Source organism: Pristiophorus japonicus, chromosome 4 (assembly GCF_044704955.1).
Source record: "Pristiophorus japonicus isolate sPriJap1 chromosome 4, sPriJap1.hap1, whole genome shotgun sequence".
Classification (NCBI taxonomy): domain Eukaryota; kingdom Metazoa; phylum Chordata; class Chondrichthyes; family Pristiophoridae; genus Pristiophorus; species Pristiophorus japonicus.
Genome location: NC_091980.1, coordinates 256,071,768 through 256,098,411, shown reverse-complemented (window position 1 = coordinate 256,098,411; position 26,644 = coordinate 256,071,768). Strand labels below are relative to the sequence as shown.

Sequence of the window (26,644 nt, the reverse complement as noted above, 5' to 3'; positions counted from 1 at the left end):
CCCAGGCGATCATTGCGAGGCACGATTTCAGACATACAGGTCGGATTCGAGTCAAAACTCGGACGTGTCGCAACGAGAGGTGGTGCACACCCGGCGCAGCTCTTCCCGCAGTGCTGCTAAGCACCGCCACAAAACCCAACCCAAAGCTCACGACAGGACGCAGGAGACCTTGCTGCCCCATTTCATGCCATTCCGGGGCGAGACCCAGACGCAAAGGAGCGGAAAATCCAATGTTATCTGCTAAAATGGTGTGTAACAGGGATGAAAATGCCAGACTTCAGTAGCATGGAAACACCAGCATCATTCGGCACAAACTTTCAGCTTTGGTAGAGGGCATAAAACACATGAGATTGGATTGACCTCCCATTATGCACCTGCCCAATTATCCTTGAAAGAAGAATTGGGCGCAATGTATAACGGGCGGCCAGTCTCACCAGTTTTGTGCCCCACTGAAACTAAAATTTGCACCCATTGTATGCAGAGGGGAGCTGTCATCGTGATCAGCTTGTTTGATCGGAACAACTCCTCCAGGGCAACAGAAGAAAGCAAACCCAACCAATAACGAACAACTCCAACTGGACATGTCCTAGCAAAGGGCCAGCAACATCCAACCATGCTGTGGATGGAGAGCAGGGACAGCTCTGATGCACCTCATTGTATGAGTCAACATTCTCAACAATTACTCTGATGAAGTTTTAAGTACTGCTCATAATTGTTGGATTCAAAATCTGGATGCTGCACTACGATGTACTGTGTCCGATAAACACATGCCAGAATTCCAAACTTTTGTGAAAGAGAAAGACTGCAAAGTATCACACTGAATTGTGGTAGATGTTTGTTAACTAAATATACATGTGAAGGACCTGTATTGTGTCTTAGATTTTTTCTACTAAAATTAGTAGATTTTAAACTAAAACAGTGTTGCCACACCCGGAGCTAATCAGCGATATCTATTGGACAACACTGACTTACTCCACCATGCTATTGTGGTTAACTCTTGGACCGCTGTGTGTCCCAGTTTTGTGTGTGTTTAACAACAGTTATAGAATTTTGTCACAATGTGATTAAGGTTTACTGTGATGGTAAATGGGACATACTTAATTTGAACAAATGCTAATCTATTCTACCAGCTGGCTCATCTTCTGAGACAGAAGTTTTGTTTAAGGCAAAGAACTATATTCTTTCTGAGCTCTATACATTTGCAATTGGGGCTGGATTTTAGGCTTCTGGCTGCCTCTGTTTTCGCCCTGGAGTTTCCAATGCCCTGCCGGGGTTTTTGGGGCCGGTTTCGGTAGGGTGCGGAGCATTCAAGAAGGAGTTAGATGAAGTCCTTACTACTAGGGGGATCAAGGGGTATGGCGAGAAAGCAGGAATGGGGTACTGAAGTTGCATGTTCAGCCATGAACTCATTGAATGGCGGTGCAGGCTCGAAGGGCCGAATGGCCTACTCCTGCACCTATTTTCTATGTTTCTATTACCACCCGGAAGAGGCGTAGCTGGTTGCGACACTGGCTCGATTTTTGGCTCCCACCTGACCCGTAGCGCAGCGTATATCGCCTGCTTAAAACCTGTTATATCTCTCTAATGTTTTCCAGTTCTGATGAAAGGTCATCAACCTGAAATATTAACTCTGTTTCCCTCTCCACCAATGCTGCCCACCTGCTGAGTATTTCCATCATTTTCTGTTTGTATTTTGTACTATCAAGTTGAACGATGTTGGTGCTGAGTAACAAAGATTCTGGTCATCAAGGTAAAGGTGATTACTGCTCAGAAATGGAATTTTTCACATTATTGACACCCAGTGTCAGCAACAAGCACTTCTAGGCCAGGTTCAGCACAGCCAAATGCAAAGCAACACTCCTCCTACTCTGTACCAACAAAATGTTTCCCAACTTCAGAAAATCACCTCATACTGCACCGTGTGACATTTTTCCATTTCCCACACCTTATGGCCTCATTGAGTGAGACTGTCAATTAGTGTTGAATCAGAAACACTTTGTGCTATCGGCCCATGCCCACCAGGAAATGGATCAAGATCATCAAATCCATATACAGTTGGTTGTAATGGTGTAATGGACCTGATGCCTTACATCCTAGGGTCTTAAGAGAAGTAGCTGCTGGGACAGTGGATGCATTGGTTGTAATCTACCAAAATTCCCTGGATTCTGGGGCGGTCCCAGCAGATTGGAAAACTGCAAATGTAATGTCCCTATTTAAAAAAGGAGGCAGACAAAAAGCAGGAAACTATAGACCAGTTAGCCGAACATCTGTGGTTGGGAAAATGCTGGAGTCCATTATTAAAGAAGCAGTAGCGGGACATTTGGAAAAGCATGATTCAATCAAGCAGAGTCAGCATGTTTTTATGAAAGGGAAATCATGTTTGACAAATTTGCTGGAGTTCTTGGAGGATGTAGCGAGCAGGGTGGATAAGGGAGAACCAGTGGATGTGGTGTATTTGGATTTCCAAATACACCACATCTACTGGTTCGATAAGGTGCCACATAAGAGGTTACTGCATAAGATAAAAGCTCATGAGATGGGGGGGTAATATATTAGCATAGATAGAGAATTGGTTAACTAACAGAAAACAGAGAGTCAGGATAAATGGGTCATAAATGGCAAACAGTGACTAGTGGGGTGCCGCAGGGATCAGTGCTGGGGCCTCAACTATTTACAATCTATATTAATGACTTGGATGAAGGGACCGAGTGTAATGTTGCCAAGTTTACTGATGATACAAAGGTGGGTGGGAACACAAATTGTGAGGAGGGCACAAACAATCTGCAAAGGGATATAGACAGACTAAGTGAGTGGGCAAAAATTTGGCAGATGGAGTATAATGTGGGGAAATGTGAGGTTATCTACTTTGGCAGAAATAATAGAAAAGCAAATTATAATTTAAGTGGAGAAAAATTGCAAAGTGCTGCAGTATAGGGAGACCTGGGGGTCCTTGTGCATGAAACACAAAAAGTTAATATGCAGGTACAGCAAGTGATCAGGAAGGCCAATGGTATCTTGGCCTTTATTGCAAGGAGGATAGAGTATAAAAGCAGAGATGTCCTGCTACAACTGTACAGGGTATTGGTGAGGCCACACCTGGAGTACTGCATACAGTTTTGGGTCTCTGTATTTAAGGAAGGATATACTTGCATTGGAGGCTGTTCAGAGAGGGTTCACTAGGTTGATTCCGGAGATGAGGGGGTTGACTTATGAGGATAGGTTGAGTAGGTAGGGCCTATACACATTGGAGTTCAGAAGAATGAGAGGTGATCTTATTGAAACTTATAAGATAATAAGGGGGTTCAACAAGGTATATGCAGAGAGGATATTTCCACTCATAGGGGAAACTAAAACTAGGGGAGATAGTCTCAGAATAAGGGGCCGCCCATTTAAAACTGAGATGAGGAGAAATTTCTTCCTCAGAGGGTTGTAAATCTATGGAATTCTCTGCCCCAGAGAGCTGTGGAGGCTGGGTCATTGAATATATTTAAGGCGGAGATAGACAGATTTTTGAGTGATAAGGAAGTAAAGGGTTATGGGGAGCGGGCAGCGAAGTGGATCCATGATCAGATCAGCCATGATCTTATTAAATGGTGGAGCAGGCTCAAGGGGCCAAATAGCCTATTCCTGCTCCTATTTCTTATGTTCTTATGACTAATCCATGGTGAATTGTGAACTTGGTGATGATATTTGGAGTGATATTCAGGTAAATGTTAGACTCTTACAGCCAACAGAAAGACGACATTTTCATTCCATTAGTCTGGGAGGGATTTGAATTCAGATCCCAGAGATAGGAGGCCAATGTTTAAACTACTGACCATAAGGCAATGTTTGAAAGCACAATAACGTTCAATCCTCTTGAAAATGTTCTTCCAAACGATACATAGTCGACATATTTACTGAGGCATACAAAAGCATGGGCCTTACGCTAAACATCAGCAAGACAAAGGTCCTCCACTAGCCTGTTCTTACCGCACAGCACTGTCCCCCAGTCATCAAGATCCACGGCGCGGCCCTGGACAACGTGGACCACTTCCCATATCTCGGGACCCTCCTATCAACAAGAGAGGCATTGACGACGAGATCCAGCACCGCCTCCAGTGCGCCAGTGCAGCCTTCGGCCGCCTGAGGAAAAGAGTGTTTGAAGACCAGGCCCTCAAAATTGCCACCAAGCTCATGGTCTACAGGGCTGTAGTAATACCCACCCTCCTGTATGGCTCAGAAACATGGACCATGTACAGTAGATACCTCAAGTCGCTGGAGAAATACCACCAATGATGTCTCTGCAAGATCCTACAAATCCCCTGGGAGGACAGATGCACCAACATTAGCATCCTCGACCAGGCCAACATCCCCAGCATCGAAGCACGGACCACACTTGATCAGCTCCGCTGGGCAGGCCACATAGTTCGCTTGTCAGACACGAGACTCCCAAAGCAAGTGCTCTACTCGGAACTCCTTCACCACAAATGAGCCAAAGGTGGGGAGAGAGAACGTTACAAGGACACCCTCAAAGCCTTCCTGATAAAGTGCAACATCCCCACTGACACCTGGGAGTCCCTGGCCAAAGACTGTCCTAAAGTGGAGAAAGTGTATCCGGGAGGGCGCTGAGCACCTCGAGTCTCGTCGCCGAGAGCGTGCAAAAATCAAGCGCAGGCAGCAGAAAGAGCGTGTGGCAAACCAGTCCCACCCACCACTTCCCTCAACGACTATCTGCCCCACTGTGACAGAGACTATGGTTGTCATATTGGACTGTTCAGCCACCTAAGAACTCATGTTAAGAGTGGAAGCAAGTTTTGCTCGATTCTGAGGGACTGCCTCAAAGCTATTCCATTCTCCCAATTTTTCTGTTTGTGTCACATCTATTTCGACGATGCCACCTTCTACACCAGTGGTTCTGATAAGTCTTCCTTTTTCCTCAACTGAGGATTTCCTTCCCCGTGATTGACAGGGGCCTCGACCGTGTTCTCCCATTTTCCGCAATTCTGCCGTCTCTCCTTCCCTTCCCTTCCAGAACCATGATAAGGTTTCACTTGTCTTCATCTTCCACCCAACCAGACTCCACATTCAACAGATCATTCTCTGCCATTTCCCGCATCTTCAGCGTGATGCTACCACCAAACACAGCTTCTCCACCCCTCCCCTTTCAGCATTCCGATGGAACCCCTGGTCCACACTTCCATCATTCCCAACATCTTTTGCCCTTCCCCGAGTACCTTCCCATGCAGGAGATGCAATGCCTTCCCTTTCACCTCATCCAGGGCCCCAAACACTCCTTCCAGGTAAAACAGTAATTTACTTGTACATTTTCCAATTTAGTATACTGCATTCGCTGCTCACAATGTGGTCCCCTACACTGGGGAGCCCAAACACAGATGGGATGATCGCTCTATGATCACCTGCGTTCCGCTTGCCACTTTAATTCTGCATCCCACTCCCACTCTGATCTCTTAGTCCTCGGCCTTACACTGTTCCAATGAAGCTCAACGCAAGCTCGAGGAACAGAACCTCATCATTCGATTCGGCACTTTACAGTCTTCTTGCCTCAACATTGAGTTCAACAATTTCAGATCATAACCACAGCTCCCATTTTCTCAGACAGCAGGTGCTAGTAATGGTTCTGCTGTTACCATTTACAGCTCCTCTCGACCCATCTTTTGTTTCTTTACTTTTACCTTGCACAATTATCCCTTTTGTCATTTAACCACTCCTGCTCTCCACTTTATCACAGACCTTCCCTTTTGTTCTTCAGTTCCGCCCCTCCACCCTTTCCTTGTTAAATCTCTAATTTCTTCCAGTTCTGATGACCTGAAACGTTAATTCTGTTTCTCTCTCCACAGATGTGACCTGACATGCTGAGTGTTTCCAGTATTTATTGTTTTATTTCATATATTTGTACAGTTTCTTATAATAAATTGCACACAATTTTCAAAAACATTTTAGCATGGTCTGTGGGGTTAGGGTTCTTATCTTCATGTTGAGACTGCACGTATTCAACTCCCTCTCACAGCTAGTCTGCACCAGTGAACTCTGAAAGGTGATGATTTCATGTAAGATAATTGTTTACATCTCGTTCTCTCGTATCAGAAAAATAGTCATAATTGTAGGGGATGTACAAAAATATATTTTTTTAAATATGCTAAGCTGTGAATTACCAACTGTATGATCTACAGCAATACAATAACCAGGAGTCGCACAGTGGTCCAGGCATTTCTTACTGGTTTGCTTAATCTTCTCACAGTACTTCAATTGATTCACCAGGTTGCATTACGTTACTGCAAAGATTAACCACTCGCATCGGCCCAGAGTTTGCTGCAAAGGCGATATGGCTAACGAATGCCCCAAGTTACATAGAATTACATAGATTATACAGCACAGAAATAAGCCATTCGGCCCAACCAGTTCATGTCGGCATAAAGATGTTCCTTCTGAATTCTCTATTTGATTTCTTGGTGACTATCTTATATTGATGGCCTCTAGTTTTGATCTTCCCCACAAGTGTGTCTACTTTATCAAAACCTTTCATAATTTTAAAGACCTCTTTTAGGTCACCCCTCAGCCTTTCCTTTTTAAGAGAACAGAGACACAGCTTGTTCATCCTTTCCTGCTAGGTATAATCTTGCAGTTCTGGTATCATCCTTGTAAAACTTTTTTGCATCCTCTCTAGTGCCTCTATGTCCTCTTAATAATATGGTAACCAGAACTGTACACTGTACTTCAAGTGTGGTCTAACCAAGGTCCAATACAAGGTTAACATAACTTCTTTACTTTTCAATTCTATCCCTCTCGAAGTGGTTTGCTTTTATGTGACCTTAATAACCTACCTTAGTGATTTGTGTATTTGTCCTCAAAGATCACTTTGCTCTTCTACACCATTTAAATTCTTATTTTCTAAGTAATAAGTGACCTCCCTATTCTTCCTACTAAAATGTAATACCTCACAATTATGTGTTAGACTATTATGCTCTCTGATCTTTCAGTGGCGAATTTATGCCAAAATCTGCCTCAAAACTGATTAGAATACAGCACAGCGGGCTTAGCAGCGAGTTAGAAGTGGTGCAGCCAATGTCCGATGCACATCAAACGTGCCAAGACCGGACACAGAAAGGAACAACAGGTTATTTAACAGTCCCATAAAAGTCACAATTGCCCGCGCTGGGTTTGGGGCAGTCACTTCGCTCTACGTGATTTGTTTGTGCCGGTGCGATAAGTGCCAGCCCTGGTGCAGAATTGACCTCTAAGTAAATAAAATGTTGCTTGCGGTAATGGAGTGGTGGCCTGGCGCTCGCGGGGTGTGACGCTCAGTGCCGCGCTCAGTACATCAGCGCCACGCTGACGATGTCAGCACCATGTGGATATGTTGCGTTGCACTGACGCGTCACAACATCCCTCCCCTTCCAAGGAGCGGGCCGCTGCGAACTGTGCAGCCTCTTTAGTGGTGCCCACTGGGCCACTAGGGATGGTATCGGCCGGGCCAATAGCCTAGCACCCAAGATGGGGCGCCGCTCTGCATGTTGGTGGCCCGGCCACATCAGAGACCGCCATTGTCGGGCAGACTGAAAAGTTGGCCGACGGAAAAAAGATGGCAGCCGCCCGCTGCCACCTCCCTTTTAAGGACGGCTGGGGCACCACAGCCACCGCTGCTTTGCGACATACAAAGTTGTTGGTGGCATTGCCCCTTGCCGACCGAGTCCTGCGGGGCAATTTCCCCCGAGGGGCGCAAAGGGGTCGGCGTGCAAGGCAATTATATCATTGCCGTGCGTGCGCCATGTCGATGCACTAATCGCGGAGCACGGAGCAAACCACACACAGACGAAAACCCTTTAGTGCTCCATTAGCACATCCCATAGGCATTAATGGGCCTTTGTGAGTGGGACAATTTCAGCCCCATGTCTTCAACTGGCTTTAACTCTGAAGATTATTGTCTTTTCAGTTGCTTATTTAGTAATTGTCCCTCAAATACTGTGATCCCTAGCCATATTTCATTACCGATTGCAATTCACACCAGTTTAATAAATATTGGGCCTGAATTTGCTGCGAACTTGTGCCACAACTTTATTGGAAAATGAAGACCTTCCTCAGTGTGTAGTGATAGTCATAACTAGTATGCATTATAACTGATTAAGATTACAATCAAGATAATGATATGTTAAATAGTTATCTTTGATATCTGCAACCTGCTGAGCAATTGAATACTTTACTGAGTCTGAGCTCTCCAGAGCCATTCTGTGATGCTCTAAGTGTCTGTGATGATCACAGCGGCGTTAATTCAATCTCGCCATTTATTTTAATGGGGAGGGGAGTTTTGATAATTGCTGTTCAACTTTTTCGGTAAGGATCTTTGTGGAACAAAAGTCCCAGGAAATTATGGGTGTGACATAAGTAATGGCAAAAGTCACTCATACCTAATTTCTTGGAATTTGTGTACCATAATAATGGCGTAGATGAGGCACAAGTTTTCAGCAAGTTCCAGGTCATCATTCTCATCACCACAAGGAAAACCAAAAGTGACTAACAAGTAGCACAGGCAAGCGGACTCAGCAACATGGAAAATTCTATTTTTGGCATCTCAAGAGAATGTGGAGCTAGGGCACAGATTTTGAAAAATTGCAGTGATTGATTTTTTTAAAAAAAAGAGTATTTTGGTATTTATCAGACACTTCAGAAAGCAAAGTGCCACAGACTAGAGGTTGTGGAGTCCAACCACTTTTAAAAGACTCCTTTCTCCACTTCCTAATCCTTTGGCTCTGAAACTCATCCTTCTTAACATCCACTTACAGAATTGCTATCACTAAACTCACACAGCCTTGTCTGAAAATAACTCACACTGGTACAGGTTGTGATGCATTCGAGTACATATTCCCAGTAGCACTTTATTTTCAAAGTGACTCAATGGACTCAATTTTCCCCAATGCTGTTTTTTGGCATATTTGAAGAGTTACACCCGTTTTTTTTTGGGCCTAACTACGCCAAAAAAAAACTTGAAAGTTTCCCCGTTATAATTTTTGAAATTGGCACTGCGCAACCTGTCCTTTAGTTTCGGGGGGAGGGCGGGGGTGGAGCCTAAGGTCTGTGCTGAAAAAAGGATGCCCCCCCCTTCTACGCATGCGTGAAAAAAAAAGACGTTTTCTATGTGACTGGTATGGGCGCGCATGCCCAGTACACCTCCCAGTCTGCATTCAGCCATTTTTAAAGAGAAATTTGAGTGCTGTATGAGAACTTTTCTTCTGAGTGGAAAAAAATCGGAGCTGCAATATGTAACGCGGCTCAAGGACCAAGAATTTCTCACAGGACAAAGTGGAGGCCCTGGTAACTGTAATTGAGGCCAGATGGCACGAGCTGGACACTAGCAGAGGTCAAATAAAAGTTACACCAAAAGAAATGAAGAAACGCTAGAACCAACTTGCACAAGATTACTGTGCAATGGTGACCACCCAGAGGTCTGGCGGCCAGTGCAAACAGAAGTGGCAGGACCTTGGTCAAGTAGTTAGTGTAAGTAATATTTTCAGTTATTCACTGGAATTGCAATTGTAAATGTGACCATCTGTATGTTCCATCCAGCAGAAAGACACCCTCTCTAAAAAGTTATATTTTCATCTTTGCAGGGGAAGGTGGCCCACAACAAAAGAGAGAGAACTCGAACAGGAGGGGGCCCGGCAAAACTGCACCCACTGACACCCATGGAAGAGAGGATCGCTGCTTTGATGGGTTCTGCCTGGAGAAAAGCAACCACCACTGCACAACTGGGCCTACACTCGAGGGAGAGGGTAAGTCCTGCAAATTCCACAGTCTGGCTTTGCTAAATGTTAAGTACTACGCGGGCTAACCATGCTTCGGTTCATGGGGATGTCTCTGTCAGTTACGCTTCAGTTGATGCAATGTGCTATCATTCATCATGGTCCTTCAAATGAGCCTGCTGCCTGCGCTGTGTGAGCCTACTCATGCCACCCACCCTGCCCCCTCCTCTGCTGCTAACCATTTGTCTGTTCTGTTATATTTTGCAGAACTTGAGGCCAACCCTGATGAGGCTGAAGCCGATGCAGAAGAAGATTCCGACGCGGACGAGTCTGAAGAGGAGAACATCTTCCAATCCCACCTTCCAGACCAAGAGCATGGAGGTGAGGAGGAAGGGAAGGTGGAAGATGAAGCCACCACTGTTGTACTCACTCTGGAGGAGGTGCTGGTGCCGCTCATGGAGGTGCCAGCCTTTTTCCTGAGTGGTGCGCGTGTTGGGACATTTCCTTGTTTCACACTTCCGAGGCTGCGGGTCCCAGTGGGGTGCAGCGAGTCACACCCAGGGTGAGGAAGGGAAGGAGAGCTCTACAGCACTCTCCTAAGATGCAGGATGTAACTGAAGTGGTTCAGATGATGACAATGAGTGGGATGAGCATTGACCTTACGCGATCATTCCTGGACACCATCGGTGGGGTGGGTGATGAGGTATCGGGCTGGTCGGGAGAAATAACAACACTCTCACAAGAAATGGGAACACTGTTGGTGCACATGAGGGAGGGAATATCACATGCAGCTGAGATGCTGTCGGGGCACATGAGGGAGGGAATGTTGGAGGTAGCTGCTGCAATAAGGGAACACGCCCAGACCCCGCGACGATTGACTGAATCAACTGCCAGTCCCACTCCAATCCCCAGACCAACCTTTGAAGAGGCCCAAGCCGGGCCTTCCACAATGTCGCCCGTTCACGCCCCCCAACAAGAAGTGCACGTTACCCAAGATGTTTGAAAGAATAAGCTTGGTACCAACCCGAGAAACGCTGCACCACCGCCAATGGGCAGGGGTGGAGTCATCAAGACCAAGCACAGTGGGTGGTCTTAGAATAAGTTGGAGGAGAGATGGGTGCAGCCTTTCTTTGCTGCTGCTGTTGTTGTTGTTATTGTTATTATTATTGTTGTTACTGTTGTAACTGTTGTAACTGTTCTCAAATTTAAAGTTTTTTGTAAGTGATGTAAATTTACAAGTTTAAAAGTTTGTAAGTGATCTTAAAATTTATAAGTGATCTTAACGGAATAGTTTAAAGTTTAATACAAGAATATTTTTATTAAAGTTAAGTACAAACAAGTATTAAAATTTTGAATAAAATATATATTTTAAATTATAACTGAATCATTATATGTACCATTATTAACAAAATTTTGTGAACTAAAGAGAATCATTTTCATTATTTGTTCCATTATTAACACAACACAACATTACGGAAGAGGTCCAAACAGTAAACATGGTCCATTTTGAATAGTTGCCACTGAGCCTTCAGCCAGCAAAGCATTCACGGATGAGCTGCTGGCGCAAGGCTCGAACAATCATTAAAGGGGCATGACAGCCCACCCTCCTCTGCTGTTGTGCTCCGGGTTCCGGTAGTTGCTTGGCTTACTCGTCCTCCTCCTCGTCATCTGCATCTTCCTCCTCATCATCAGCCACTATCACTTCAGTTGGGTCTTCTGCTACCAGCTGCCGTTGCCTCATGATGGCTAAGTTGTGCAGCATGCAGCAGGCAACAGTGAACTGACCGACAATCTCAGGGGAGTATTGCAAGTAGCCTCCGGAATGGTCCAGGCATTGGAAACGCTGCTTCAAGATGCCAATGGTATTCTCTATTGTGCTGCACGTCGCAATATACGACATGTTGTATTCCCGCTCTGCTTCCGTCCGGGTTACCTGTAGGGGCATCATGAGCCAGGTGGCGAGGCCCTACGCTTTGTCTTCCCTTCTGACTGCTGTTGAAACATGGCAGATAGAGCACTCTCGCATAGAATGAAAGCATCGTGGGTGCTCCCAGGGTATCTTGCATCAACTGCCATAATGCGATGCATGTCGTCACAGACGAGCTGCACGTTCACAGAGTGGAAGCCTTTTCTGTTCCTGTACGTCTCGGAATCCTCCAAAGGTGCTCGCAAGAAGATGTGGGTACAATCAATGCAGCCCTGTACCTTGGGGAAGCCAGCAATCCTGCAGAAGCCCACAGGTCCCTCGCCCGGACACAGGGGCTCGACTTCCAACGCCCCCCCCCCACCGGGCTTCTTGTGAAGCCGAGCCCCGAGGTCCTGTGTCCGGGTGAGGGAGCGATTCTGCCGGCCGATGCTCCGACCCTCGAGCCTGGTGAGGAGAGGTTCAGTGGTGGGGTGGTACTTTGAAAAAAATCAAAAAATCAAGAATTGCATTACACTTCCAATTTCTCCCTTTGGACTTTCAAAAAATGAAGATTTATGATGCATATTCTCTGCCTTCTTCACTCCCTCCAAAACTTCAGCTAAAAACAATGGCGTCTTTCTGCGCCAATTTTGTAATATGATTTTTGTTAAGTGCCCAGGAGGTTTTTTGGGAGTGGTCACGCCATCGTAAAAAAAATGTAAGTTGGCCAAATTTGCTTAAATGTCAAAAGCTGGCGCAGACATCAGGTTACGCCACTATGACGCAAAAAAATCCTAACCTAAAAAAATCGTGCCTCAGTGAATTACGCTGGCGCAGAAACTTTGAGGAAATTTGGAGATTTTTATTTACTCCAAAAAAAAACAGTGCACACCCAAAAAAAGCACAGATAATTGGGGAAAATTGAGCCCAATATCTGCAGGGAAATGGAATGGAACTAAATAGTCACAGTTAAGAGTTAGCACCAGTATAAGTATGATAGGATGAATGGTCTCCTTTCTATGCTGTCACTTCTATTTTCAATGATTATACCACTCTATAAACATCCACAGCACAGTAATAATTTTAAACCCAGTTTTACAATATTTTATGAATACACAAAGATGGGATACTGGATGTACACTGCCAGATTGTTGCAAAAACCCAACAGCTTCCCTAATGATCATCAAGGAAGGGAACCTGCCATCCCTACCCTGTCTGGCCTACCTGTGACTTCAGTCGCACATGTCATGGTTAGCTCTCAACACCATCTGAAGTGGCCTACAAGCCACTCAGATATTAAAAGAAATAGCTTACAAAATTAAGTTGTTTCAGGGCAATTAGAGACAGGCAATAAATACTGTCATGCCAGTGTTACCCACATCAAGAGAACAAATAAAACATGCACAGAAACCACCAGTGGAATGCTGATACCAGTATACCATTAGTGAAAGTATAAAACTATACATTGACTTCCTCACCACTGAACTACAGGTTATACCATGCAAAACCATGGAAGAGAAGGATACAAATCAGAACAGCACCAGAAAATACTAATCTGCCTGCATTTCTGCCAGAAATTACACTTCCATTGAGTGAGGTTGGTGATGTGGGAAGAAGTCTCATCAAAACAAGATTGCCAATGCGTGTTCTGAGTCCATGTTCACTGGGAATTAAATAAAGACTTCCCAAACTCACTCCACAAAGGACTTGTTCAGGCGAAACAGAGATATGAAATGTTCATCTTTTCAGGCCAGGCTTAAATGGGATGCTGTGCTAAGCCACCATGCCATGTAGACCATTGGTAAATTAATTAATAACATAACATTTAATATTAATTCACATGATTGTATCTACCTCTCATCATTTTTCAATGGTATCCAGAAAACCAGAAATGTAACCAGCATTTCACACCATGAAACACAATGGTAGTGTATGTAGATGACCATCTGGTTGTGGATCTAATGTATGATTATTCAAATCCTCAGAAAACAGTGTCATCATATGTAAAAAGGCTAAAGGAAACCACACCATTGTGGTTGGGTTCTTTGTATGGCAGCAAGTAATTGAATTACAATTAATGCAACATTTCCGAGATCTGCAGAAAAGCAACATGAAAACATTATCTGCATCACAGTACATTCAACTGTGCAATGCATTTCCTTTTAAATGAAATATAAGTTTACTTTCTACCGGAGCAGACTGAAATATTGAAGTATGAATTGGTATACTTCCAGCTATTATTTGACAAATTCATCTTTTACTTTAATTTATTTTCAGTTTGAAATATTTTTCTGCAGTGAAATTATTTACAAAAAGCTTTCTCCAACAAAAAATCACATCAGAATTCAGATTCTCCAGGGAAGCCCAAGCACTGTTTGACAAGAGCCAAGGTTTGGGGCCAGCTTGCACCCTTGCGTCGCCCATGGAAAGTCAGGACAAATTTCCCTCAGTGTGCATTCATTATGCTGTTGGTACAGGTTTGGGGATCTGCAGCTTCTGGAGCTCATGAAATTCCAGCTAGTGATAAAAGTGTGTAGCTGCAAAATGGGATCATTTTAATTAGAAATTACCTAGAAGAAGAACAGAATGGTGATACCCAAATAAGGAGTGTGGGATATACATAGCAAACAAAATAGACAGATGATTTGGGCTTGGACATAGGAACCATAATATTGAAATTAGCAGATAATGCAAAAGTAGGGGGTTTGGCAAATGGGACATACTTAGAGGAAAAACAAGGATGGGAGTATACACTCTGAGAAACACTGAAGGGTGTAGAGGGACCAAGATCTAGCAGGTAAATAAAAGCCATAAGACAAGCCCATGGTATTTTGGGTTTTCCTTAAAGATACATGGGAAGAATCTTCCCAGCCCTGCGAGTGTGGGTTTGGAGGTGGGCCTGCTGTTAAAATGGCCCTGATTGGCAGCGGGTTGGGATCCTGCTTTGAACCCGCCTCCATGCGAGTTTCTCAGTAGTCAGGTGTGTGTTCGGATAGCAGACCCAACAGCAAGTGGCGGGACAGGCAATTAACATCATTAAAAGGTATTTAAATGCTAGTTAAGAGGCTTAAAAGCAGGTACTTACAATTTTACCAAGCTTTTGACGGGTTTGTCGTGCCTCGGGTTTTACGTCAGGTAAGTAGAGTCAGGTTCTCAGTGACTCGCTACTGCTTTGGTTAGTTGACAGCTGCAGAAGTGGTATAAAAGCTACCATTTCACAGCTGTTTACTTTCCAATGTCAGAAATTGAAGCCTTCAGGATTTGGAAGAGTATTTGAGCTGTATGCACCATGAAAGTGTTTGCATTGAACTCTCTATTCACTGTCACTTCCTTCTAGTAACCTCTCTCACCAATAGTGCAAATCAAGAGAATTCTCTCCTTGTAGAATTATTCCTCGATCTTTCATTCATCTGTTCACACCCATATCTGATAGTTTGATCAAAAATGAGGTGCTCAGAAAACATTCCACTGGACAGTCATATCCTTTCCTGCTCTGAAGTTTTTTTTTCATAAAATCACTGTTAGGGAACATTTCTGTTTATAGGAGGGAGGCAGAAGCTACATGAAGCCTATTCCACTTCTATGTTTCGTAATCTAAGGTTTCGCAAGCAATAATCTAAGAAATGTGATTTTTATGCCATTTGGTAAAAAATGTGGAACAGTCTCATAAATCCTTGATAACACTGGAAGATTTGGCTTTGTTTCTGCTCAAACTTTAATACATCCATAATAAAATTAAAATCGGCAGTAATCCATCAGACTGCATCAGTGTGGGGATGTGGGGAGAAACAATGAGGAGCCAGAGGGGGGAGAGCAGTGAGGAGACGGAGGGGGAGGCAGGGAGGAGTCGGAGGGGGGAGAGCAGTGAGGAGTTGGAGGGGGGAGAACAGGGAGGAGATGGAGGGGGGAGAGCAGTGAGGAGACGGAGGAAGGAGAACAGGGTGGAGTCGGAGGGAGAGGCAGTGAGGAGATGGAGGGGAGAGCAGTGAGGAGATGGAGGGGGTGAGCAGGGAGGAAACGGAGAGGGGAAAGCAGTGAGGAGATGGAGGGGGAAAGCAGTGAGGAGTCGGAGGGACAGAGCAGGGAGTCGTCGAAGGGGGAGGCAGCAAGGGCTCGGAGGGGGGAGAGCAGGGAGGAGTCAGAAGGCCAGAACAGTGAGGAGTCGGAGGGCCAGAGCAGTGGGCACTAGGGATGCAATCCTGCGATAGGCAATTGCACAGTGTCAGCCAGCAGAGCGGTGAAGGCACTGACAGAGCAGCAGTAAAGTTCTGTGGATAGCTATGATTGGTAGGAAATGGGGTAGAGCCCTATGCGAGCACAGAAGATGAGGGCTTTTGTCTGTAATTCTGTCTCTGGATTTGTCATGTATGTAGACCATGTATACCAACTGTATAGTCACATAAGGTGTGCCATCAGAGGGCACTGCGGTGGGAGACCTGAGGGTCACCCTGCATAGGTGTGCAGGGCCCAGTATAAAAAGCTGCCCACCATGCTTGTGCCTCACTCTGAGTTACAATAAATGGGACTCAGGTCACAACAGCTCAAGTACAAAACTAGACCTCGTGGAGTCATTCATAGGAGTATTAAAGACATAACAACTGGCGACGAGATTACGAACTTTCACGCAAAAATGAGTAATGTTGGTGCCTTAGAAAAGTTCTCAGAGGGTGAAGATTGGGAAGCCTTTACGGAGCGGCTTGATCAATATTTCGTAGCAAACGACCTGGTTGGCGATGATCCGGCCACGCTGGCAGATAAGCGCAGAGCTATCCGGTTGACCAGTTGTGGGCCCACGGTCTACGGCCTCATCAGGGACTTGCTTGCACCAGAGAAACAACCAAGTCATATGAGGAGCTGAAAGTGCTAATTTGGGACCAACTCAAACCGAAGGAGAGCATCCTCATGGCCAGGCATCGATTTTATACACACCGCCACCCCGAGGGCTAGGAAATTGCGAAGTACACTGCCAACCTCAGGAGGCTGGCAGGACCGTGTGAATTCGGCGCATCCCTCGCCGATGCGTTGCGGGACGTCTTATAATCGGCATCGGTTATGAGGCCCTTCTTCACAGGCTACTGTCTGCCGAAACCACCGTCACTCTGCAGAAGGCCATCAGCATCAGCCAGGTGTTCATGACCTCAAGCTGCAGCTCCAAGCAGATGATGACTCACTCTCAGGATTCAAACCCGGCAAGTACTGTAAATAGAATGGCACCTTTCACAGGCAGAACTGTTGAACGTGAATCTGCCCAGGGCAGAGCGTACAGGCCCCCGAGTTCTCTAACTCAGAGTCCGCCGAGGAATGCAAACGTAAGTCGAGTAGCACCATGCTGGCGTTGCGGAGGTAATCACAGGGCTCATCAGTGTCGGTTCAGAGACTATGTGTGCAATGGCTGCAGCACAAAGGGCCACCTCCAGCGAATGTGCAAAAGAGCTGTCAGCAGATGGCTGAGAATCCAGCGCAGATTACGAGGAGATAGCTAGAGACGCAGCTCAGTCCCAGGACGAAGTGTATGGAGTATATACTTGCACCACAGATTGTCCTCGAGTGATAATGGAAGTCGAGATAAATGGCGTTCCAGTCTTCATGGAAGTGGGCACGGGGGCGAGTCAGTCAGTAATGAGCCAGGAAGCCTTTGAGAGGCTATGGAACAATCAAGCTGAACGACTCAAGCTGGTCCCGGTTCAGGCAAAGCTGCACACCTACATCAAGGAACTGATATCAGTTGTTGGTAGTGTGGATGTAAGTGCATCCCATGATGGCGTGTGCACAATTTATCATTGTGGATTGTTTCAGGTGATGGACCAACGCTACTTGGAAGAAGATGGATGGGGAAGATTCATTGGAACTGGGAAGACTTCATCCTTCCAGCAATCGACGTCCCCCATACTCAGAGGCAGAGCAAGCCCCCGCCTTCAGTTGGACCGGGCATCGGAGAGGAGATCCGCGCAGCCCCCGAGGCACAGACCGCTCATCACGACTGCGTGGCGATGATCCGGCCGAGACGACCTGAACGCCTTCCCAGCTTCAGTGGCAGAATCCCTGGGAAAGAAGATCGTGAGAGTCGACATCATGGACAGGGAAAAGAAGGCATCCAAACCACGAGATTCAGTGAGAATGGAGCAATGACACATGATTCCACGCAAGGAAGACGATTGGGGTAAAAGTAGTAAGGCCATTTTAAAGGAGGCCAGCAACCTGCCATTTTTGAATTAACTGCTTGAAATTGGTAACGAATGTAAAAGTCAAGCTATAACGAGCAAAATGTTGTTGAGCAATGTCGGGTGCAAACTGCAATCAGCCAAAGTCGAACACCTAACAGTCATATACAGGTCCAGCAGGCTACCCAATGCTGTAGCCTGCGTCCCCGAGACCAGAATGATGTATCATAAAGTGTCCCCACAGCTGACAGGAGTAGGCAAGCCGCAGAGTAAGCGATCCCTGGAGAGTAGAGGCACCGATAGCGATACCCTGACTCAGATCGGTTTAACATTGCAGGCACCCAATGATATGAACCACCACGGGACAGAAACAGTAAACCACGCCTCTGCTCGCAATCAGCTACCATCGCCCACTACCCGGGTGAAAAAGGCGCAGCCCACAAACCCACTCGCCACCACGGCAATGCCCAAGAGCGAAGGGTCACTCGCAACGGCTCCTCCGAACGGGACCTGGACCAGCCAGGATCCCAAACTAGAGTGTGCTCACAATGGTGCCCTCAAGGAAAGTGAGTCAGTAGTCCCCTGCAAACTGCTAGACAAGACGAGACAGCCCCACCGTCGCTTAGACGAAATGCTCACTCGCTCAGACCACTTCCCAGGGAGCAACAGCAACATTGTGCAAATGAAAAGGACAGGGAGGTCACAGACACATCAGCTGTCTTTGGGCCTGCCCGACACTAGGGATAACAGCAAAAGCCCTGAGCTCCTGCAACTTGAGCAAAATGAGCTCACCTCGCCCACAGACCCACTAGCATGGGGCACTGTGCCGCCACCAGACGACCCGGATCTCATCCGGCCGTGCTGGAACTAGACTGTCCTTGTGTACCTGTTCTGATATACCTGTACTGATCATGTAAATGTACTACACAAAAAGAAACACAACTGTAATCCACCCAACAAATGTACCAAGATGTAAATGTGAAACCCATGTGATGAACTTGAATGCAACTTGCATGTAACGGGCCATTAGCATGATCTCTGTGTGGGGAGGAGGATGGAGTAGTCATGGATTCACAACCAGAAACCACGGGGAGCTCGACTGGCAACAAATCACACAACCAACCCAAGCTAGAAGCGATCCTCCAATGGTCAACCAGGAAGAGCAAAACCCAGGTCACCGTCAATGTATGAGTCAATTTGCATTAAAGACTTGGGGGGAAGTGATGTCATGTATGTAGACCACGTATACTAACTGTATAGTCACATAAGGTGTGCCAACAGAGGGCACTGCAGTGGGAGACCGGAGGGTCACCTGCATAGGTGTGCAGGGCCCAGTATAAAAGGCTGCCCACCATGCTTGTGCCTCACTCTGAGTTACAATAAATGGGAGTAAGGTCACAACAGCTCAAGTACAATACTAGACCTCGTGGAGTCATTCATAAGAATATTAAAGACATAACAGGATTGAATCCCAAGTTTGGCTGGGCTGCGGATCGGTGGTGCTCAACCGCTCACCTGAGGTCCCTGCTGAGAAGCCCGAGCTATTTATAGGCCCAGGCCTCATTGCTTTAGACTCATCCAACTCCCAGTCCCCTCGGCACCCAGTGATCAGTGAGCAATATTCAAACATCACAGGCAGCTTCCTGTTGGGGCGTGGGGGAATGCTGGAATTCTGGCGGCTCCGACACAGAGTTGCATCCGAAATTTTATCTGGGGGTGTGGTGAGCTGGAGGGCAGAGGGGCAGCAGGTCAAAACATTTTTTAATGGGATCAGGAGGAGCATTCTGACCCCACAATTTAAAAGTAAACTTACCTTTTCCCAATCAGCCTTTAGAGGACTAATGTTTAGGGAGCTCAATGGCTGTGATTAATGGGCAGAGTACGCACTCCACCCACTGATAGCTTCAAATTTATTTGTGCTTCTACGTACATTGTAGGACCCCAATTTGTACACGGTAATGAGTCTCCCGTCAGAAACAGGCAGGTGCCTGGGCCACCCATCTCAAGATCCAATACAAGATGTGGCTGGAAATTGTGGTCAGAGGCTTACCGCGGGTGAATGCCTCCGATCCGCAAAAAAAGTCCGCACCTACCTGGTGCCTCCGTATCTTCGAACTCTTGCTGACCTGGACCTGCAGGCCTACGCCTGCGTAAAGGCCCACGTATCCCAGGGGCGCATGCCGTGTGTAAGTGTCCCTGGGATCACGTAGGCTGGCCCAACACATCACAAAGGGGGATTCCCATTACGCTTATGGGGATTCCATTTATGTACGGAATTCCCAGGAGTATAATAGAAACAGAGTGACTGCTGCCAATGAACCGGAAGCTGCGCAGAAATGTACTGCGCACTCCAACAACCGAAGCATGAAGTTTCTACTTTTTAAAAACGATCACGCTAATGAGCCCGCTTCTTTCCTGGCTTTTTCTCACCAGTCCACTCCCTTCCCCGCTTTTAAAAATTTTCGTTAAAGAACCGCTCCCGTAACGAACCAGCAGCGCATCCGAATAGAAATCACCTAAAAAACAGTTTCACCCCACTTAAATAAAAATAAATCATCATGTTAAAAATATATTAAAATACTATTTACTTAAATATTTAGAACAAATATTTAACTTTTTGAAAAAAAAATGTAAATATTTTTAAAAGGGCAAAAAAAAACCTAAACTAATTTTAAAGGTTTTTCTTTATTTAAATGATTTTAAAAAATGTATTTCAAAATGTATTTAAACCCTTATGCTGGTAAAAGCAGGCCTTACACCTGCAAATAGCCCAACCCTGCGGCAGCAAATATCCATTTCTTTTTGGATTCGTCAGAGCTGAAACTTGACAGATCGCAAGTTCCGGGTTTCCACGGATGCGCATCGCATGCAAAAACCCAGAACTTACGGGGCACTTGTGACCGCAGATGTGGGACATGGGGCAAGGCTGAGGGAGACAAATCCGAGCCACGGTATTTCTTTGGAAGCAGGAAGAGCTCTCTGGCTCCTCTTGGCACCGCAGAAACATCACAGGGATCAGTGCTGGGACCCTAACTATTTACAATCTACATTAACGACTTGGAAGAAGGGACTGAGTGTAACGTAGCCAAGTTTGTTGACGATACAAAGATGGGAGGAAAAGCAAAGTGTGAGGAGGACACAAAAAATCTGCAAAAGGACATAAACAGGCTAAGTGAGTGGGCAAAAGTTTGGCAGATGGAGTATAATGTTGGAAAGTGTGAGGTCATGCACTTTGGCAGAAAAAAATCAAAGAGCAAGTTATTATTTAAATGGAGAAAGATTGCAAAGTGCTGTAGTACAGTGGGACCTGGGGATACTTATGCATGAAACACAAAAGGATGGTATGCAGGTACAGCAAGTGATCAGGAAGGCCAATGGAATCTTGGCCTTTATTGCAAAGGGGATGGAGTATAAAAGCTGGGAAGTCTTGCTACAGCTATACAAGGTATTGGTGAGGCCACACCTGGAACACTGCGTGCAGTTTTGGTTTCCATATTTACGAAAGGCTATACTTGCTTTGGAGGCAGTTCAGAGAAAGCTCACTAGGATGATTCCGGGGATGAGGGGGGTTGACTAATGAGGAAAGGTTGAGTAGGTTGGGCCACACTCATTGGAATTCAGAAAAATGAGAGGTGATCTTGTCAAAAAATATAAGATTATGAGGGGGCTTGACAAGATGCAGAGAGGATGTTTCCACTGATGGGAGAGACTAGAACTAGAGGGCATGATCTTAGAATAAGGGGCCGTCCATTTAAAAGAGATGAGGAAGAATTTCTTCAATCAGAGGGTTGTAAATCTGTAGAATTCGCTGTCTCACAGAGCTGTGGAAGCTGGGACATTGAATAAATTTAAGACAGAAATAGACAGTTTCTTAAACGATAAGGGGATAAGGAGTTATGGGGAGTGGGCGGGGAAGTGGAGCAGAGTCCATGATCAGATCAGCCATGATCTTATTGAATGGCGGAGCAGGCTCGAGGAGCTGCATGGCCTACTCCTGTTCCTACTTCTTATGTTTTTGTGTTCTTATGATACTTTAAAAATGTGCTGCGCCCATTCCTTAAGTGGCTTGCATCTGTCCCTTTAAGGCTCACTAATTAGGCCGCCCAAGATCTGCTACAAGTAGGTAGAGCTTGTACAGTGCAAGCTCCGCCCACCTGTACACAAATTTGCATCGTGGTCCTACAACTAGCGTTAAGATGCTGAGTTTCACATGCATGCACCACGACGCCTGTTTCAGGCCGGCGCCCTGGACACCTAAAAGTCGCCGGCATCCAATTTGACGGCCAGCGCACTTCCAGGGGAGATCGCAAATCAAAATTCACCCCCTTAATCTTCATTTTAAGCCCAAAAAACATACAAGATGATGTTGAATTTCTCGCCATTTGTGTACAACATGATTTGCTCCCCAAATAATGCAATTAAACATTAAAGTCCTGGAAGTGGTGAAAATACTGGTTTCTCAGTAAATCTTTATGGTAACAAATCACTTCCCAATAATGATATTATTACCAGTGGAAGCCCACTGCAACATTGACAAATAATTATATACAGCACATTAATTTAGATTTTCATCCCACAAAATATTCCATTTAAGCAAAATGTATGAATTACAGCATTTTTTTTCTGCAATATAAAGCATCCTGGGGCCAATGACATTAATACATCAGGTCTAGTTAAGGACAGAGGACTAACCCATCAGTGGAAATGAAATATTGGCATTTATAGTTTGCGTTTTACATGTTACTGCACCCAGTAAAGAACTGTGCACGCATCTGGTTGTCTGACAATCGGCATCAGCCATAAGCCTTCTATTGCTGCAGTCTCAGCATGGTGAAGCAATGTTCAGAAACTGATCTGCAGAGACAAGCAATGTCTGCAGCAAATTCTACAGTTGCAGGGTAGTGGAGTCCCAGGGGCCCTGACTAGTAGAAGACAGGAATCATTTCTAGCCTCGGTTTTAACTGTGTATTTAAACACTCTAAAGCATTACTTCCCTCCAGCACTATGCTACTTTCATTGATCCTAAAAATCTAAAGGAATAGAGGATTCACTCAACACTAATAGAGGATTCTCTCAACACTAATGTGTGTGTAATTGAACAGTGTTTTTCACTTTCATTCATTTCCGTGCCTTCCTGATGAATTCTGTCCCTTAGGGAGCGCAATTATTTTATCCAGCTCACTAAATGTTTCTTGTGTGTGCATTCATTTTGGCACTGGACTAACTGTCCACAGTTATTGCAGCCACATGACAGCAATCTGGAAGGTCCTTATTCCTTACAAAGTTCATTGTTTTTAAAAAGATATGGCAAAATCAGATACACACACAAACATACACACACACACACACACACACACACACACACACACAAAAAGGGATTCACACAAGTACTTAGAAGACTATTTAAAGTTAATTTAAAAATAACCAGAAATTAGTTTACCAAAGTAAAGTTTATAAACTCAATAATATACCCAATAGCAGCCAAAATAATGCAAACAGTAGATTAATATTCATAGAACAATTCTGAATGTTAGCATCATATATGTGTTCCAATTCATGTTAGAGTCTTACATTAATTATTTCCACTTTTCTAATTAGTGACTCTCTATAGCCTTCGGCCCCTCCACATTGATAAAATAATAATTTTAAAATCGGGGAAACCCCGATACATAGCCAGTATTCACAAATCGACAGAATGTAGCCAGAATAGATGACAGATTGGTAAAGACATGGAAAGTAGAGAATCAAACAGCTGATTAACCTGCTACTATTCATTTATACTGAATCTGGGGCAACAAAGGATTTGCATTCTGAAGGCTTAAATAATTTTAGTCCTAAAAAATAAATAAATATTTAAATATTTACTTACCCAGCCAATATCATCTGTGCAGTTAAGTTTTTCTTTTGTATTGGTAGTAGCTGTCAATAGGACCTAACTGATATCACACACAACATCCAGAGAAATATTGTACTTATTTATTTCCAGCTAAGAGGCACGATTTTTCAGCTTTTACAAGTTCATACAAGCAAATAGGAAAAGGAAGTATGAGAAAAAGTTAACAGGAAATAAGACTTGGTTAAAAAGCCAAAACCTCATTTAGACAAAAGAGAAGAGAAACTCTTCAGATCCTTTGTTAGTTTAAGTAACCATGGGCTGGAACCTCCACTTTTGTGCTTATCGCCCAAAAATGGGAGTTATTTCCGGTGTGGGCGGTAAAAAAGGGTTCTCAGATTGCCGGCTTCTCGCCCATTCTCAAAACACCTAGTTTACATTTTTGAAAATGGGCGTTACCGCGAGCGATATGAAATGGACGGTAGCATTACATTTTTTTTACCTACCGTAAAGTGTGGCCTCCTTAGCAACGGCATGGCAACGCCCGATTCCCGTGATTCGGGAGGTCAAGGGTCATCATGACATGCGCAGAAGAGGAGACAGAGAGAGAGGGAGCTCAGAGGCACTGAAAGCATGTGTGGCTGTGATGTCTGGCTGTTGTGGGAGGCACATGGGCCTACATACAATGCACATGGGATGTATGATATCTGGCATTCTGCAGCCAGGAAATCAGATGACTAGGTCCCAGACTTCACCAGAATGTCTGGTGACAATACCATCCATGGGCAGCTGTATCTGCATCAAATGTAAGACTGATGACAGATCAGATTTTTCACCTTCACTCTACTTCTGGGAGTCACTCCAAACAGAAAAAACTATTGAAGTTTATCTCAGTATGTTTTGTTATTTTGGTATTTTTAGATTAATTTCCTCTTCTGTGCGAGTGCCAACTCCCGTTACTATCCAGTCCTACCACAGACAGACCTTCCAACAATGGTGAAAACTGCCAATTGCTTAAGGCATGAGATCTTTCAGTGCAGTTAATTTCCATATGGCAATGGACTGGTTCTTGCTGAGGAGCAAAGTGCAGTTTCAGCACAAAGTGACTGGATCATCAGCAATGGCATATGGGCAATGTGATGTAGGCAACCCTTGGATATCGAACAAAAACAGAAAGTGCTGGAAATACTCAGCAGATCTGTCAGCATCTGTGAAAATAACAGGCATGTTAAGATTTCAGGTATATCCTTTCGTCAGAACTGGAAAAAATTACACATGAACAACAATTTAAAAAGGAAATGAACAAAGAGAAGAAAAATACACACACACACTCACACATGAAAGAGAGGAAAGAGTAAAACACTTAAAAGTGAAACAGAAGGTTAAACGGCTACAGTGATATTAATAGACGATAGGAAGAAACATAATGAAAGGCATTTAATAGACACAGAATAGCTGAGCCAGGGAAGGGACGGTTGGTAGGGTAACTCTGAAATGAAAACCTCTATGGGTCCTATTAAGATGACGACCATTCTTTATTCTAGTCCTATTCAAGCCCTCTTCCTAAGACCTTTTTCTGTTACATTGATGATTGTATCAGTGCTGCTGCTTGCTCTCGCTCCAAACTAGAGAATGTTGTTAAGTCAGCTTAAGTGACTGCTTTGCCAAGCACCTCCATTGTGTCTGCAGGTGCAACCCTGAGCTCCCCATTGCTTGCCACTTCCATTCTGACCTCTCTGTCTCTGTTCCAATGAAACTCAATGTAGGTTTGAGGAACAATAACTTATCTTTCTATTAGGCACTTGGAGCCCTCTAGTCTTAATATTGACTTTAGTAACTTCAGAACTTAACTTTAGCTCCACTTCCTTGAAGGCAGGAGATGCTGCTGTGGGATGGCATGGGGTGAGAGGGCGTTGGTCTGTGGGAAGGGAAGGCATTTGGGGTGGAAACCTTCCCTCAAAAGACCTTGCTGGTAGGATAGACTACACCCTTGGTGCCGACCCGCTTCTCAGGCAACTGGATTCCACTTTGATTTGTTTTATTACGCTTTGTTCTATTGTCGTATTTTAATATTTCTACAGCCATTTAACTCCTGTTTTTCTTTTAAATTCGTTACAGGTGCTGTAGCCAATTGTTATGGTACTAGACTTGCAACTCAGAAGTGGAGAGTTCAAATCCCACCATGGCAGGCTGTGAAATTGGATTCAATAAGTTTGGTAATTTGTGGTCAAGCATCAGGAAAATAACCATGCTAGCTGCCAGATTATCATAAAAAGCTAATTGGTTCAGGGAAGGGAACTTGCCACCCCTATGCAGACTGACCTGCATGTGATTCTAGTCCTACACTACATGGTTTAGTATTAATGCCCTCATGGCAGCTTGGGATGGACAATAATTACTGTTGGCGACATCCCAAGAATAAATTAAGATGTCAATCTACTATCCTTTCTTATATGTGTGCATGTTGTTTCCTCTACCTTCCTGTTGTTTTCTTGTTAAAAGTTGTTCATCTGTAATTTTTTTCAGTTCTGACAAAGGGTTACACCTGAAATATTAATGTTTCTGTTCTTTCCACAGAACATAAGAATTAGGAGCAGGAGTAGGCCATATGGCCCTTCGAGCCTGCTCCACCATTCAATAAGATCATGGTTGATCTGATCTTGGCCTCAACTCCACTTTTCACAACCCTCTGAGAGAAGAAATTCCTCCTCATCTCTGTCTTAAATGAATGACCTCTTATTCTGAAACTATGTCCCCCAGTTCTAGATTCCACCACGAGGGGAAACATCCTCTCAGCATCTGCCCTGTCAGATGCTGATTGACCTGTTGAGTGTTTTAACATAGATTTCCAGCATTTGCAATTTTTGCTTTTTATTTTCCCTGGAATTTGGAATCAGTTGGATCGGATCCAACATAGACAGGTACTTTCATAGTATTGTGTGTGTTGAAGTACTGGCAAACAGGTTTTAAAGTCAACTTTTCAGTTCTTCTTTTGTAAAATGATTTT

General features: G+C 44.8%; 1 protein-coding gene across 3 annotated transcripts in view; it reads right to left on the bottom strand.

Annotated features, from left to right (window-relative positions):
- LOC139263371 (ena/VASP-like protein) overlaps positions 1 to 26,644 on the bottom strand; it is a 457,176-nt gene that overhangs the window by 261,213 nt on the left and 169,319 nt on the right. Inside the window, exon 1 of one of the 3 annotated variants that reach the window (XM_070879360.1) lies at positions 23,674 to 23,702. The exons of the other annotated variants lie outside the window; for them this stretch is intronic. Within the exon in view, the coding sequence (XP_070735461.1) occupies positions 23,674 to 23,687 (14 nt within the window). The 5' untranslated portion in view covers positions 23,688 to 23,702. Of the gene's footprint in view, positions 1 to 23,673; positions 23,703 to 26,644 lie in introns of those variants that run through there. 3 annotated transcript variants of the gene reach the window in all.